Raw genomic sequence first — 17,621 nt, 5'->3', positions numbered from 1 at the left:
GCACTAGTGGAAAAGAACTTGCCTGCCAATGCAGGAGACACAAGAGACACAGGTTCGATTCCTAGGTTGGAAAGATCCCCTGGAGGAGGGCACGGCAACCCACTCCAGTATTCTTGCCTGGAGAATCCCTTGGACAGAGGAGCCTGGTGGGCTACAGTCCATAGCATTGCAAGAGTTGGACACGACTGAAGTGACTAAGCATGCACGTACAGAATCTAGGTTAATTTTAAGATTATCTCAAGTTCTATAAACTTAGTCACATCCAAAGTACCTTTGGCCATGTAAAGTAACTTTTTCATAGGTTCTAGCGATTAGAGTGAAGACATCTTTGTGGGGCCATTATTTGGCCTGCCCCAAAGGGGTAGGGAAATAAACCCACCATTTTAAAGTAATGAAGAATGGTAATGAAGCTTTCAAGTATGCCCTCACATATAGTTCCTAGAAATGAAACTTAAGAGTTTGTTTGGAGGGAAGCCCTCAGCTCCTATACTCTTGCCAGTAGAGAACAATCAGTTCTATCTGAAGAGGTTGTCCTCCTCAATCTAGCACGCAGTGTGCACAGGGGAAACCTCACTGAATAACAAAGGAGGAAGAAGACAACCATCCAGCCAGCCACATCAGCCAAATCAGATTGTAGGGTCTGATGGATCATGTTAACATACTGGGATACCATTACCTCCTGAATGGAACCCAAGAAGCATCTAGGTTTCTTATTTGGGGAATAGTGCAGTGATTCAGACCCTGAATAAAATGTCTTACTCAGCATTATCTCCTCTCCAGGATCCAGTCCCACTGCCGTCTTGTTAGCATAGGTGCTGTAGGCATCTAGGCTGATTTCTGTTATCTTATTTGTTGTATCTAGTTGATCAACTTTCTGACCCAAGAATCCTCTGACTTCATGTAACCATCCATTCATCATTTATCAAATTTTTAAAAAAATATAAATAAACTTTTGGGTTCAGGAAAATCCTCAAAATCAATTTTATTTCTCCTGCAGTTGGAAAATGAATTTTAAATTATTCATGTTAACATCTTCTAGATAAATTGAATTTTTAGAGTATGTAAGAAAAGCTTAGTAAAGTCAATCTTTTACATTAACGGATTTCATTTTTAAAATATTAATTTCACATTTAACCATTGCTTTTTGATTTATGCAGCCTTCTAATCAACAATTTGGAGAATCATTCATCTTAATAAGAAAAAAAGTGAATTATTAACATTTTAACATTATGAAACACTTTTTTCCAACTTTTGTTTCTAGCTATAGGACTTATTGTCTGGAGGAGATTATGTTATGTGTTGCTAAAAATGCTGGATAAGATAATTTTTTTTAAAGACATCTTTTTAAATGCATGTCTGAGCTTATAGAAAAATAACGGAAATCCTCTCAGGCCTGCAAAATAAGACAGCAGGAACCCAGAGAGGCAGTGAGCCTTGCAGCTGACATTGCCACAAAGGTCTCTGCTGGGTTCTCCTGGCTTTGAGCTTGTCCTGACCTTCAGAGGCCATGTAGTGATTTATCCTCCAAACCAGAGTGCTTGGGAAGTGAAAGGCAGTGCCGTTAGGGGTAGAATGGGAATTCTGCTTCTGTTGAGGATCTGGAAAGCTGTGCGAGTATGTCACTCCCATTCTAACAACAGGAAAATGCTGAAGGGTGTACAAAATCCATCTTAGCTTTCCTGAACCCATCAGAGGGCTGAGGTCACCAGCAATCAGGAAACTGAATCTCAAAGAATGAAAAGTCCCCCTCTAGGAGAGGCAGGACACATGGATTCTTTTTTTTTCACCTTTGACAGTGCGTGAGAGGAAGAAGTGCCTGCCATAGTGTGGGAAATAAATTTAAACATTGAAAAAAAATTCCTAAAGGCGGAGTAGGCACTACTATATCAGTTTAGAATAAATGGGGATCCCAGACACGTGGGGATTTGTACCTACTCCCAAGCTCCTCTCCATGGTCTCCGCTGGGTGCTTTTGAGAAAGTTTTTGGGTAGGAGGTCGCTGTAACCATGCACTGATGCCCCTCTCATGGTCCATAACTATGCCTTGGCACATAGCAGGAGCTGTTATTATTTGTTGAATGACTCTTGGACATTAATCAATTCCACAACTTGAGGCAAAAAATGGTTATCTCGTTTCATGTTTAAGAATCAGATAATCTGGTTGGGACCCCCAACCGCCAGAGCTAACAAGAACTTCTACCCTCTTGGTCATTGTTAAGTGGTCTCTTGACTCCTTAGGGTTACAGAGGCCCCAGGGATATATCAGGCTGTCAAAAAATTGAGACCATTCTCCAATCTGTGCTGACACACTTCCAGCCCTCGTGGTCCCTTTGAAAGCAGTGCTTTCATTTTCTTCTTGCCAAGCCTGGGCATGAGGCTTCTTTGTGTTAGGTCATGCTGGCTCTGTCCCCTCACAGAACATTGTGTGACGGTGGGTGTGAGCCTCCATCCTTGAGAATCACCAGCATCTCTCCAAGTCATGAGGAAGTTTGCCCTCTTCACTCCCTAGAAATATCACATCTGTGCCTTCCCCTCTCTCTGCAGCACCTCCACTCCCCCCCCCCCCGCCACCCCAGCTTCAGCTTCTCAATCAGCCTGACTGGAGAAAGGATTCCTGAAGGTTCTGCTCAGAAATCTCAGGCTTAAATTTTATTAATACCATCTAAGAGTTATTTGACCACCTTTGGACACTGGGGGACCCAGGAACCCAGGCTCAACACAAAAGCTTCTTGCAGTGGGAAGGGAGAATTCTCACCCTGATCCTGTCTCCTTCAGCAACAAGAATAAGGCAGACATTAATATGTCAATAGTTTATATGTGTCTTTTGTCAAATAAAATTATGATGATATATGTCAATAAAAATTCTCCTCTTCTAAGTAGAGGGACCAGAAATAATTACTATGTATTCACTTCTCAAATGACAAAATACAAAATATTTATTGTCTGTTCTGTATCCTAAGAATGCAAAGTACAGTTGAGAATAGGACATTTATTGGGACTATTTAGTGTTAATTATGTTTATTTTTTTCTTATACTAGACCTTCAGTGAATTAGTGCACATGAGGATATATTTATTATTTCCAGCAGATTTGCTTAGGTATTACAAACCTAATCTAATCACCATCTTATTTTTAAAATATTAGAATAATTTACATTGTTAAGCATTTGATTGATCTGTTATTTGTCTTATACTTTTGATTTATTATTTCCCCCTAGAGATGGTAGAAACACCACTGAGAATTAAGATGACCCTTCACCAATGATGTATATTATTTGATTTGCAAATATTCACATATTGTGGTGACATGTGTTACATTCTTAGTATTCGAAAATCGGTTCTTCCTCCAGTAGCTTTTTTTTTACTTAGAAAGGAAAATATCATTTCCCACCAGCATTTTAGTACCTGAAACAAATTTTAAGTATTTAAAACATGTGACAGAGGGCTAATACCATTGTTATAGAAAGAAGTCCTATAGGTTAACACAAAGAAAGACTGAAATCTATAGTTTATATCAAGTTAAGGCAAATAGTGAGCCAAGAAAAATGTATTTGCACAAATGTGACCAAATTTTATTACAATTTCTATATAAAGAGTTATTACAAACTAATAAGAACACTGACATAGCAATGAAGGAGCACTGTAATCCAATGTTACAGAGTCCAGACTCTGGAGTTAGAACTAGGTTCAAATTCAAGTCCTATCACTTGCTGAGGAACCCTGGGCAAGATCCTTAACTTTCATGCACCTCTTAGCATTCTAATGTGGGATACAGAATTACTAAAAGTGATTGCTTCAATGTAATTGAGAAGAGTAAATGGGGCTTCCCAGGTGGTGATAGTGGTAAAGCCCTCAGCCAACTCAAGAGATGTAAAAGAGACCCGGATTCAATCCCTGGGTTGGGAAGATCCCCTGGAGCGGGGCATAACAACCCATTCCAGTATTTTTCCTGGAGAATCCCAGGGACAGAGAAGCCTGGTGGGCTATAGGCCACAGGGTTGTAAAAAGTCAGATATGACTGAATCAATGTGGCACTCACGCAAGATCATACACGCTCAACTCTTAGTGTGATTACTGGAACTCAGTAGTTATTGTGATATTGGCATGAATAAGCAACTTGCAAAAGAAGGAATACAAGTGACTAGTAGACAAGCAAAAATTTTAATCTCACTACTAATCGAAAGATAAAAATTTAAACAGCAATGATACATCATTTTTTCCTAGCAAATTTGAAATGGTAAAATATGTTCTCATTTTTAGTTTTGATGTGTATGTGGTGAGTCCTGGAATGAATATAAATTGAGACAATCTTTCCAGAAGGAAATTTGGCAGTTTTTTATTAATAGCTTTAAACATTCCTATCACCTTCAATGATGCTCAGCCATTGCTCTACTCCAACAGACTCAACTCACATTGTGGTCTGAATTTGCACTATTTATATAGTGTCTGGTGCCCTCTAGAGTCATGCCTCTGGGGCCCCACCATTAACATGCTCAACTTACAGCAACCAGACAAAAAAATAACAAGAAAGTTACCTACAGATTTATGTGCAAGGATTTTTAATGCCACTATAATTCACAAAAAGCAAAACCTGAGAAATAACCTAAATTTTAATCAATAGAGGAATAATGAATTAGGTTATTGTAGACTCATTCAATGGAATTTTAGATAACCATTAAAAATCACATTAAGATTATGTAATGACATGAGGAATATTTGTACACCTTTATTCCAAAACAAAAGGAGCTTTCTTATTGTGTCTGATATCAAAGTAAAATATAATCATTTTGAATGACACGATACAGAAAATTAAAATAGTCATAATAATTTCAACATACAAAGAGAGAGCCACTTTTGATAATGTCCTAAAAAGCATTTTATACATGTATATTCATATTCCTACATAAACTGCAGAGAGCAGACTGCTAAACTGCTAATCCCCACAGGAAGGAAAATACAACAAAAGTATTAATGTACTTATTCATGCTGTTGGGAATATGGACAATTTGTCTTTTCTTTGTCTGATCTCTTTTTTTTACTTCTAACACATCTACAGTTAGCATGATTGCTTTATAAGAAAAACATTTTAAATAACAAATGCTGTAAATGACTTGATGTTCAGCTAACTTATAACCATTTCTTTTGGTGCTTTGAATGCAGAATGTAAAAAACATAGACAGTTCTTTTACAAAATGAGAAATAACGCTCATTAATCACTTTGCTGTCTTCCTCTTAATGAAGACATGCAAATGCATATGCAAACAAGCTGAACTATTATGGGGCTATGACAGGATGCTCTACAGAAGAGAAGGTAATGATAGAGCTTGAAAAATAGGAGGGCAGAGGAAGGTTAGAGGTGGTGGAAGTCTTCTATTCTGAATGCCTTAAAAGAATTGTATGAGCCTATAGTGTTCTGTCTAACAATAATAAAACGAGATCACAAACAGCATTAAGAGACAAAAAGCTAGTCATTGTGCTATGACACACGGAGTGTAGCCAAATGGGGAAATGAGAACTCAGATCAAAATGAAGATGTATAAAGTTGCAGTTTTGTTCAAATTTCTCCCTGAGTCTTGCCAGATCATCATATTCAGCTACTTGACAAGTTCAGTCAATATTACTCATGTATCAGTTCAGTCATTCAGTCATGTCCGTCTTTTTACTACCCCATGGACTGCAGCTCACCAAGACTTCCCTGTCTATCGCCAACTCCTGGAGCTTACTCAAACTCATGTTCATTGAGTCATGATGCCATCCAACCATCTCATTCTCTGTCGTCCCCCTTCCTCCTGCCTTCATCTTTTCCAGCATCAGGGTCTTTTCCAAGGAGTCAGTTCTTCGTATCAGGAGGCCAAAATATTGGAGTTTCAGCTTCAGCATCAGTCCTTCCAATGAATATTCAGGACTGATTTCCTTTAGGATTGACTGGTTGGATCTCCTTGCAGTCCAAGTGACTGTCAAGAGTCTTCTCCAACACCACAGTTAAAAGTATCAATTCTTCAACACTCAACTTTCTTCATAGTCCAACTCTCACATCCATACATGACTACTAGAAAAACCATAGCTTTCACTAGATGAACCTTTGTTGGCAAAGTAATGTCTCTGCTTTTTAATATGCTGTCTAGGTTGGTCATAGCTTTTCTTCCAAGGTGCAAGCGTCTTTTAATTTCATGGTTGTAGTCACCATCTGCAGTGATTCTGGAGCCCAAAAAATAAAGTCTCTCAATGTTTCCATTGTTTCCCCATCTATTTGCCATGAAGTGATGGGACCAGATACCATGATCTTTAGTTTTCTGAATGTTAAGTTTTAAGCCAACTTTTTCACTCTTCCTCTTTCACTTTCATCAAGAGGCTCTTTATTTCTTCTTCACTTTCTACCATAAGGGTGGTGTCATCTGCGTATCTACTCATGTATAATCCTAGGATATTTTTATTCAGTATTACACATTTGGATCAAAATTGAAAAAGTCAGTTCAACCTTTACTCATTTTGTTTATACAACTCCATACACTCACATGTCTACAAATACAAACTGAGTAAATTCTGTATCTCCAACATCATTAGTGTTCAATAGAAAAGCCTTTAATGCCAAAAGAGGTTATGAAACATTAAGGTTCTTGATATAATTGTCCCAAAAAGAATTAGAGTTAGGCTTATAGAAGATTAAGTTCTTTGGACAGGGCAGAAGAGAATATCAGACAGCATCCAATTATGTTCATTTTGCTCCTGCCCTTTTGTGTGGACAATCAGAATAGCCTGCCTCCTTTAAATGGCTTGGGAAACCAGAATAAAGATTTTCAAATCAAGTCAGTTGGATTTTACAAACATTTTTCAAATTTCCAATTTCAGTTGGGTTTTACAAACATTTTTCAAATTCTGTTATAAGAAAGGTTCTTGGATTGGGGAAGAGATGAAAAAATGGCAAAACATCACTGCTGCCCTCCAGAATCTTCCCATCACATGAGCGCGCCAGGTAGAAAGAAAACTGCAAATCATGGTGGAATTTTTTTAAGGGCTGAAACAGTGGTATAAACACAGGAAGTGGAGATTAAAGGACAGTTTCCAGGAAAGGCGCTGTGATCATTATTACAGTGATTGTAGTCCTCGTCACTCAGAGCAGGCTCCATGGAATAGCATCTCTCAGCAGCTTGTGAGAGATGCAGACACTCACCCCTCCTCCCTGCCCAGACCTCCTGAATCAGAATCTCTGAGGTGGGACCCAGTTTTAACAGCTCTGCAGGTAATGTTCATAGACTCTAAAGTCTGAGAAGCAGCATTACTCTGAAGTATAGACCCTTATGATGTAAGAGGCTATAATCCTTCCAGTTGTCCATTTAATAGCCCACAATTTAAAAATCAATGATCATACAATCTCATTATAGAAAAATTTGAAAATCTGGAGAAATACAAAAGGTGGAAAAATTGCCCTTGTGAATTATTAGTCAAAGTTCTCCAGATAAACAGAATTCATAGAAAACATATGTAAATATAAATATATATTTATGCCAAGCCAATTCCTTTATACATGGAGGTTGGTAGTTCCAGATCTTCAGTGAGCAAACTGGAGACCCAGGAGAGCTGATGGTTTATTTCTAGTCCAAAGACTGTCAGGCTTAAGACCCAGAAAGAGCTGATTTTTCAAGTCAAGTCCAAAGGCAAGAAAAGAATTGGTGGCTTTGGGGACAAATTCTCTGTTACTTAGAGGAGAATCAACCTTTTGTTCTAATCAGGCCTTCAACTGATTAGATGGGGCCCACCCACACTAGGGAGGACAATCTGCTTTACTCAGTCTACTGTTAAATGTTAATTTCATCTAAAAACAGCCTCACAGAAACACCCAGAATAATTTTTGACCAAATGTCTGGGCATTGCATGAGTCACATTGACATATGAAATTAGCCATCATACCTCAGTTAACTGTTGTACACATTTTGGTTTACCTTGTCACCTTTTCAGTTTCAACCCTGAGAAATGGGAGTGCACCTCAGTGAGGATAAATTCTTTGGGTATAAGAGTTAGCTAAAATACTTTCTGCCTCTCTGCTGTTGCCGCATAAGAAGTGGAAGTCAGGTTCTTTCACTTATGATACTACCTCTTTCTGTCCAAGTGGAGGATTTTGTTTTCATATATTCATAGCACATAAGAAGTTAAGGGGTTATATTTTTACCCAAAGCAATTTTTCTAGCTGTGGCGTGAAGTATTTCTCTGGCATAAACATCACCCTTCAACCCCATCTGAGCTGAAAATCCCATCTCTAATCTTCTTTCTGATTGAGAAGTGATAGAGTGGATTTGCTGGCAAACATCTGCCTCCCTGATAGCTGGTGGCCCTTGTGGGAGTGGCTCTCAGGTAAGAGCATATTGTCGATGTTTATTCATCGTGAAGTATATCTTAAAAATCACAACATGAACTAAAATTTGAAGAAGAATTGCCCCCATGTTGACTGAGGAAATTTTATCCTAATGTTAGATTATATTCTGTTTTCTTTCATCACAATTGCTGGGGTCATGTGGTCTTATAAAAGGTCTTGACAAGAACTTGATTCTCTCTTCTTCCTCTGGGACCAGAGACAGTCCTCAAAGAATCATTAAAGCAACATTTGCCCTTGCCACTTACAACTGACTCCTTTGACAATATGACATCTTTTCTAAAAATCTCATCTTTCCCATAACTGGCTTAGCAGTACATTGGACTCGCTAAAGAGTTATAAAAAAAGTACTGATGTTTGGTTCCCACCCACAGAGATTTACGATTTGATTGTCCTGGGGTGCATGTTGGGGGTTTCTGAAAGCCTTCTAGGTGACTCTGACATTCAGCTAGAGTTGCAAGCCATCGCCTTAGGATCCTGTTACTCAAGTGTGCTGACGTACCACCTGCATCACCTGGGAGCTTGTTGGACATACAGAATCAGAGCCCACCCCATACCTGCTGAATCTGAATCTGCATTTTAATGAGACTCCCAGGTAAGCTGTAGACATCTTCAGTGTTGTACAACCCTATCCTATGTATTAGTATTAAAATCAATTAAAATTGGTATAAAATCCCTGGGTATTAAAATCAGCTTGGGGGGGGGGGGTAGGGGAAACTCACTCAAGTGAAAATGGTTCTGCCTTAATGTCTTAGGTCCCCCAAAGGTGATTAAGTTTTAATAAGTATTCACAGCACTGTTTGATTAAGTCAGATTGTGAAAGTCCTTACCTGAAGCTAACACACAATTGTAGATTAACTATACTTGAATTAACATTTTCTTTTTGAAAAAAAATAAGTAAAAGTTCTAATCATGAGACTTCCAGCATCTGAAAGCTGGGATACAATGGAGTTTCTGATCAGGAGCACTTATGGTCCCCTGAAATCCCCTCGTGGGTGAATGCTTTAGTATCCCTGACACTATGCCTGTCCCTGCCCAGGCCCTTGGAGTCAGATCACAGGGTCACCCTGTGAGCTGTCCAGAACCCGGCCTTTGCAAAGGCAAGGACAATGGGACTATCAAGGTTCAAAGAGGGATACACGAGTGTGTAAAGCAAAGAAAATGTATTTTAAAGACTTCTTTTCTCACCTGTGCAAAGGCTTGAACTGGAAAATGTTTACCGAAAAAAAAAAAAGCAGAAAGACACTTCAAACAAAAACTATGTGTTTGAAAAGAATTTTCATGTGTTGTGAAAAGAATCATCCAAAGCTGGGTTCAAATTGATGCCTATAAGAATGATAAATGATGTACCGTCTCTAACTTTAGGTTTTCTTAACCAGGTAAAGAGGAGATGATACCACCTACTACTAGGGTTGTCGTTCGTCTTGATTAAGATGTGACATAGCTTTTTGGCCTCAGTTTCCCCAGATGAAAATGGGAGCTCGGGATTTTCACTTCAGGATTGTTGTGAACATAGAACAATGTGTACGGCACGGTCTTGGCACACAGTAAAGGATTCCTCAGTGGAAGGTGATTTTTCTGTATCACCAGTGGCAGGGAATGCTCTGAGTAGTAATAAAAGTAGCAGCACTGGCAGAAGTAATGTTAGTTTTCTCTCCTTTTTCTTATAGGGACCAGGTTTTGACAGAAAAGTTAAGTAATCTGCCTACATTCTTACACTAAACCCTACTTTCAAATTCTACCGGGATTCTTATTCAGAGAGGCTGTGGGAAAATGTCTCAATGTGAGGCATTGCTCTCTTGTGTAGGGTATGTGTGTATGTGTGTGTGTGTGTGTGTGTGTGTGTATGAGAGAGAGAGAGAAAGAGAGAGAGAAAAAAAAACCACTTGAGTAAACATTTTATTACACATGCCACTCTCTGAAGATTCTGAAACACTCTCCTTCCAGCAAAATCACTCTGTCTCCAGAAAACTACTACAGGTAAAACCCTGCTGGACATTAATATTATGGAGTACTAAAATAATGTTGCATACACTAACATCAGTGCCTTTTACATAAAAATGAGAATAAGAATAATTAAGTTCCTTGTCCAGCGTTACCACATGATATACAGCAGAACCAGGATTTGAACCTGGATTAACCTCCAAAGCCCAGGCCTCTCTCACCTGTCTTACTGTAATCTCACATAGGTGATTGAACATAGGCAGAGTTGAAAATGACTTTTGCCTCAGACATTATTCTTCCAGACTGCTCTGGAGAGATAGGTGTCAGTACACTGTATTTTACTCTAAGGAACAGACACCCAGAACTCCTAACTGGGCTTCTGTGTGGTAGATGATGTGCTATATCAGTTGTTTTGTTTGGACTTCACAAAATTGTTCACCCCATTTTTAAAAATCAGGAGATTAAGAAGTAACTTGCTGAAGGTCTCACAGCTAATAAATGACAATTAGCACTGAAATTCAGGTTGGTCTGACTCCACAGATACACATTAAGCTTTTCCAGAATCATTGTATACCTCATTTTACAAAAAATCTGGAGTATTTGCAAAAGGCTAAATATATATTTTTTAATGTCAGGAAACTGTCAGATATTGTGTCTATTAGCTTTCTTCCATGCTCACTTACCCTCCCTCCTTTAAAAAAAAAATTGTTCCATCTGTAGCTGCCACAGGGAATGAAATGAAAATATTGATTTGGAACTTTTCTGGAAGGTGAGGGCACAGAACATTTAGAGTGCAATATTTAAAAACAAAACACAACAAAAAAAACCTTGCCCCAGCTAAAATGTTACTGTTCCAGGGAGGCATGGAGGCATCACACTGTAGCACACCCCAGGGCAAGAATGTAGTTTTCCTCTTATCTTTCTTCTGGGGCCTAACATACTCCCAGACACATAGTGAGTGCTTAGTAAACATCACTGAGTAAAATAATGAATGCACAAATGAATGAACAGTTTGCAGAGAACAAACCCACAGGATACTTTTGTGAAAGCAAATTCTGACAGTGAAAGTGCATCAAGCCAAACTTACCCCAGAAGACATGAAGAAACAAACTCCCTACACACGTTTACCCAGAGCAGGCTTACAACTCTCTCCAGTTTAGTTTACATTAGATTTCTCTTCGGATATTGAGGGTAGAAAAGATTTTTGTTATCTCAAACGCCAGGGAACAAAACCAGAGAGGTGATCTGCAGAGGAAAATACATTCAACAAATTTTGGAACTCTATCACTGAGTTTCTGAACTCTTGATTTTTTTTTTCCTTGAGTTAGTAAGAAAAGTCATTTCTTAATTTCTGAGTACCTCTCTCTTTCTCTTCTCCCTTTGGCTCTCTCTCAAGTCAAAGAGGTTGTAGCTGACAGTCGTGTCAGAATTGTGCTCGGTACTCCCAAATGATGCAGCCAACAGGGAAGCTTAGAGTATCGCCCCTGAATCCCTCCACATCTCAGAGGAGACTCGGGAACACCTACCTGCGCTCGCCTCCGCACTTCAGAGCAGATTCAGGAACACCTGTGCTTGCGGCGTGTGGCCACCAGGGGTCTCCCGCAGCAGGCAGTGTGAACTGGGAATTGGGTAACGGAGGCGGCCTCCTTTGTCTGCACCCCAGGTGTGGACTCCTTTTGTTCAGAGGCTGGGCTGCTACCTGCGGCGTCTGAGCTGGCTGCTCTGTCACCCCACCTTGGGCTGCCGGCGCACTTCTTTGGAGGACCTGCACTGTTTCTCAGAGTCTGCCTCGAGTTACACTGGACATTACCCCCGAGGAGCCAGTGTTTTCTCTTTAACAGGACTAGGCATCTTTGCATTAGAAACACAGTTTAAACTACAAAGGGAAATATTTCTCAAGGCAACAAAGAGTATATCTATGTTGAGAAACCGGCAAAAGGACCCATTTCCTATGTAGAGTATTTGCCATAAAATATTTAAAGCTAGTTGACAAATAGCTCCACTGTTCTCCAGTGAATGCTGGCCACTGGATTAATCTTGAAAGTCAGGAATATTTCATTCTGGGCTTATCACAGAGAAAAGGAATGACCTTCACAAACACCCCTGAGTGCCTGAAATATGGGAGCCCAGCCCCAGCCAAGGCAGCCACATTCACCCTGCGGTGTTTTCATGTCTGCTTTTCAACTTCAAAGGAACGAACAGTAAAGCAAAAATAAACAAATTACAGTAACATAAGAGCTACTCTGTAAACAATAAATGACATGAGTTGTAACAGCTGTGATGGGAGTGGTGGTAGGGATGGCAAACATTTGATCCATGAAATTTGTTCTTGTTTTCACCATTTTAGTTTCTCTTGTTCACAGCAGAAGAGTGTGTCCTTACACGGGCATCAGTTTCTTTTTTTTTTTTTTCCGCTTCAGATGCATCACTCATCACCTTGTTACTCAGTGGTCACAGCTGCTGATGTGAAAATTAATTGGTGTCCCTGAGAACCACTTGTTCCTGGGTTTACTCCCATATTCAACAAATATCCACTAAGCACCTATTGTGTGTAAAATATGGTAAAGAATGCAAAGGCCGGCCAGAAAAGAAACCTACCCCCTAGGAAGCCTTTTAATAAAGTAGGGAGATCAAATAAATTCCACAATTGTGACCAAGGCAAGACAGAGCTTCTGCCATTTGAGAGGTACAGAGAAAAGACTAGGAATTCAACAGAAGGAGAGCTGGTTTCTGGCATGAGAATCAGGGAAGATTCCCCAAGAAGAAACATTCTTCTTGAACCTTCAGGGTATGTAAGACGTCCAGCAGGGAGGGATGGGAAAAGGCCAGTGCTGGCAGCCCCAAGTGGTACAGCGTGTGGTGGGGTGGGGTTACGTTTGTGAAGGGGACAAAAGGAAATATGTTTGGAAAGGGAAAGTGGGAAGGCTTTACATGCTAAACTAAGCATGTAAGCAAAGTTAAAACAAACTGGTAATAGACCACGTCATAGACAAGACTCCTTTCATCCCATACGTATTTTACAATTTGAAGAAGGTAGACATGTCTTGAAAAACTCCTGCTTGTCAAACAGACTTAAGATCTTTGCAGCACTAATATTCCCCCTTTACCAGCAAAGAGGCATTACCTAGAAATAATGCCATATATGAGTGAAAAAAATACACAGACGAATTATTGTTTCACTTAGAAAAATGCTTTGGAAGGTTCACAAACAGGTTCCTGGGCATATTGAGGAGGGGGTTGGCAGGTTGTTTCAGCAACCTGCTGCTAATTTATTGATATTAAACATTTTTACAAGTAGCAGCAAGCCATTAGCCTCTGAATCTAAGAAAAGCAATAGTGATTGTGCCTGCTGAGTTTTCTCTGTTGGCTCTGACTTTAACAATCCAAGTTATTGATCATCTTTCAGATTTTAGTTCTAAACTTAGAGCTTTCCTTTTGTTCTTCAAAATAATATACTTCAGAATTTCCATCCATCTCCTACCATCAAGCTAAGGGTCCCCAGTCATCCCATTTCTACCCAGCAAGCAAGTGTATTGGTCTTGTGTTCATCTGACCTCTGGACCCAGTGGAAAAAAACTATTCTCCATCTTATACTACTTTTGTGCAGCACAGGGTCTAGCCCTGGGGTGATGCCTTCACAACAGGTGTCCTGCTGCCCCTTCACCTGTCAACTGGGAGTAATAAAAATGATCTACTTCATAGAATCATGGTTGGCCTTCTCTAACTAAGGACTGTAAAGCTCTTTGAGTGTAAATATTACCATCCAAACTGCAGAAATAGAATCTGACATCCCTTTATGAGACTTGAGGCATGAAACCTGTTGCATGTTGCTCAGTGTGGGACAAGAAAGATACAAACCTTGGGCCAGAGATGAGCATTTCCCCTGGTAGAATAAGTCACTACTGATTAGTTCCCTCAGTTATCTCCAGATGCAATGGAGAAAGCGAAAGTTGTTCAAATCATACATTCCATCTTTCAAGTAAACAATTTACTATCACTTACGGAGCACAGACTATTGGCCAGGTACTGTGGCTGTACATATCTCATTTAATCTTCACAACACTGTACGTTATCAGGAGTATGGCTGCAGGTGGAGAAACTGAAGCTCGGTGAATGTGAGTCATTTGCTCGAGGTCATATAGCTAATAAGTGGCAGAACCAGAGTTTGAGTCCAGGTGTTGTCTCCTTCCAAGCCCAGAGGGAGACAACCCAACTTAGGTGGCATAGCCAATTTAGACAGTCCACCAGCTAAAGATCTGGAGGGATACACAGATCACTAGTCAGAGAGAAAGATGATCAGAAGCCTTTGATCAGAAGAACTCTGGAAAAAATAACTGGAAGTTCTCTTCTGATAGTGTGGTCAAGGTTTTGATGGACCATATGTCCTTGAAGGGCTCCACAGTAAACTGCATCAAGGTTGCATCACACAAAAAAGAAGAAAAATGGAAGAGGGGAGGGAGGAGGGGTGCTTGGGTCTCCTTATACCAGACAGGGATGTTTCAAGTGCCATGTAGATGAGGGTCAGGAAGACTTAGTCCTGTGTGACTGGAGAGTGTTCAAGAGCTGTCAACTATTCAGCAAGCTGCCTTAATGGGAATGTCACTGGGATGGTATTCTGTTAGTGTTAGTTGCTCAGTTGTGTCGACTCTTTGCGACCCCATGGGCTGTAACCTACCAGGATCCTTTGTCCATGGGATTCTCCAGGCAAGAATACTGGAGTGGCTTGCCATTTCCTTCTCCAGGGTATCTTCCCTACCCAGGGATTGAACCTGGGTCTCCTGCATTGTGGGCACATTCTTTACTGTCTGAGCCATGAGGGAAGTCCATAAGAAAAAAAAAATTGAGCCCTATTGGGAACATACACTGGGATGGTATCCTGGAGGGCATTAAAAAAAAAAAGTTTAAATCAACTAGAAAATGTGACATGGGTGCATATTGTGATTATTCAACATTTATTCACCGTGTGTTAGGTGCTTCGTTGAGGTGGACCCCCTAGGATTGGCTGCTATTCCTATGTCACTCCTGATAATTTTTAAATTGACTATGTCCTTTTAACCGTGTTTTTAAAAATTGAACGACTCCAATGTGAACACTTTCCACTTTGCTACATAATGAGAGTACTTTCATTCCTTTAATGTTTGCTTTTTCCTTTGATCTAACAATTTCTGTTCAAATTTCACAGTTTTCTGTGGCTTCAGGAATGAAAGACCTGATTACCCTGCTGGGAGCGTGAAATAGACTTAAAAAAATCGGCATGATATTTCCTCCCAGTTAAATTAATTTAGTTTTAAATACAGGGGTAAGGTACACGCCTTGTGAGGAGTCTCTTTCCGTCACACCTAGCAGTTCCTTAGCGCACAGTTGGACCTGCTGCCAAGTCTTAGGTCTTTTGTGAGGATCCTTTGCAAGACACAGGCTGAGAACCTTTCTGTTTGCCGGCTTTGTGTGGGCCTGATGACATATCTGGAACGTCTCTATTTCTTTGAAGGCCCATCTCAGAAGCCCAGTGGACCCATCGGGCAGTCCGGTGGCTGGGGTACTTAAGTGCAGCCCGACTGGCTTGCGGGGTGTTTTGAGGGTCTTTTAGGAAACGCACCTTCTTGCAGGGCAGGGATCCTCGGCTCCAGAGCAACAAAGGACAATTTGGAGGGGAGTGGAAGGAGCGCTCCCCAGCCTCTCTGGCATCCCAGGCCCCCTTCTGCCTGGCATCGTGTCCCTAGTGACCCCGCCTTCATCCTTTGCATCCCACGTGGGCTGTCTCGCTACTCCTTAGTCGGGCCGGGGGCGCCGCGACCCACCACCTTCCCCCCACGCCCCACTCGGGGCGCCCTCAAACCCTTGGAGCAGCGCGGCGCACGGCCGCCACGCTCGTCCCGCGCCCCCCCGCGGCCTCTCTGGCACCTCTGGGTCTGGCTCCCCGGGCCAGTGTTCCCCCCGCCCAGCAGTCCGTAGCCGCCGCCTCCAGCCCCCGTCGCAGGAGCTGTCAAGCCCGCAGCCGCTGAGCCAGCCCCGGAGCTCCCGCGTCTCCTCTCCTTCCTTTGTGTGCGCGAGAGAGGAGTTGGGGCGGAGGGAGAAGGGGGAGGTCGCTCTGTCTGTCTGTCTCCCGCTGCCTTTGCCCGGGCAGCCTGAAGTGCCGCCGGGGAGGCGGGAGCCCGCGGGGAGCTGGTGGAGGGACTCGGGGCCGCCCGGGAGCCCGGGTCCCAGCCGCGCTCTGGGGAGCGCGGACCGCAGCTGGGGCTGGGCGGGAGGCACGATTCGTCCGCTCCGGCCGCCCCTCGGTCTCCCTCCGCTCCCACCTACCCCCGACACCCGGAGAACAGCGTGCGAAGGCGCCGAGAGGGACGGAAACCACAAATAAATAGCGGCGGCAGCAGCGCGTCATCTGGCGGAGCAGGAAGTGCAGGCAGAGTCCGGAGGCTGGTGCTTTCTGCGCGTCCCCCGGACTTTGCCATGGGCTGGGGGCCGCGGAGGCTGCGAGCGGCCGGGCCAGGTCAGCGGCGGCGGCGTCCGCTCTGGGGCTGAGCGAGAAGCGTCGCGCGGGGCGCACGGCGATGGCAGCGTCCAGCAACTCCAGCCTGTCCGGCTCCTCGGTGTCCTCCGGTGAGTTTCAGCCCATCGGGAGCGGCTGCCCCGCGGGGTCTCTCGCCCCCCGCCCGCGCCCCGCACTCTGGGATGGAGAGAGCCTACCTGTGGCCGTTCTGCCCGCTCTCCCGGAGTGAGGGCAGGCGGCCGCTGTGACACTTGTTTGGCTGGCCGGCACCCTTGGGCGCCCACAGCACCTTCGCGCTTGGAGTCTGACAGCGCAGAGGTGGAGAGCGGGGGCGCCCTTGGTGTGCAGAAGTGGGGGTTTGGGGGATTTGTGGAGCAGCAGGCAAGAAGCGAGGCGAGCAGGGCGGGCTCGCACTTTCTTCTAGCGCCGCTGAACCAGGGCTGGCGGGGCGGGGAAGGTAAGGGTGCCGCTGGGCGCCCCGACCCTCTGGCTCTGCGGTGCCCACTCCACTGGATGCCCAGATTCAAGGCAAGGGGGAGCAAAGCCTAGCTCTTCGCATACTTCATTTTCTTTGTTTGTTTCAGAAATTAGCTCCGTGGAGACGTACGCTTGGTGTATGGGCTTGAGATATGGGTAATACAGGGATTCTGTCATTCTGATTGAATTTAGGTCTGGTTCTGATTGAAGTTAGGGACCGGTGGTCAAGCCCAGCCTCTGACCATTTGCCCAGTTTCAAGTGTGCAAGTGTGTGTGTGTGTGTGTGTGATTTTCCTCTGTGGCCGCTTGGAATACGTTTGGTAATTTTACTTTCCAGGCATACAT

The 17,621-nt window shown here is 42.7% G+C and overlaps 1 protein-coding gene across 1 annotated transcript in view; it reads left to right on the top strand.

Moving 5' to 3' along the window:
- The first annotated feature begins 16,376 nt into the window (after positions 1 to 16,376).
- The window catches only part of CHN2 (chimerin 2), a 332,030-nt gene continuing 330,785 nt past the window's right edge, over positions 16,377 to 17,621 (top strand). Inside the window, exon 1 of the mRNA XM_043463301.1 lies at positions 16,377 to 16,909. Within this exon, the coding sequence (XP_043319236.1) occupies positions 16,861 to 16,909 (49 nt within the window). The 5' untranslated portion in view covers positions 16,377 to 16,860. The remainder of the gene's footprint in view (positions 16,910 to 17,621) is intronic.

The sequence above is a fragment of the Cervus canadensis genome, chromosome 3 (genome assembly GCF_019320065.1).
Source record: "Cervus canadensis isolate Bull #8, Minnesota chromosome 3, ASM1932006v1, whole genome shotgun sequence".
Classification (NCBI taxonomy): Eukaryota; Metazoa; Chordata; class Mammalia; order Artiodactyla; family Cervidae; genus Cervus; species Cervus canadensis.
This window is presented reverse-complemented; position numbering and strand designations above follow the sequence as displayed.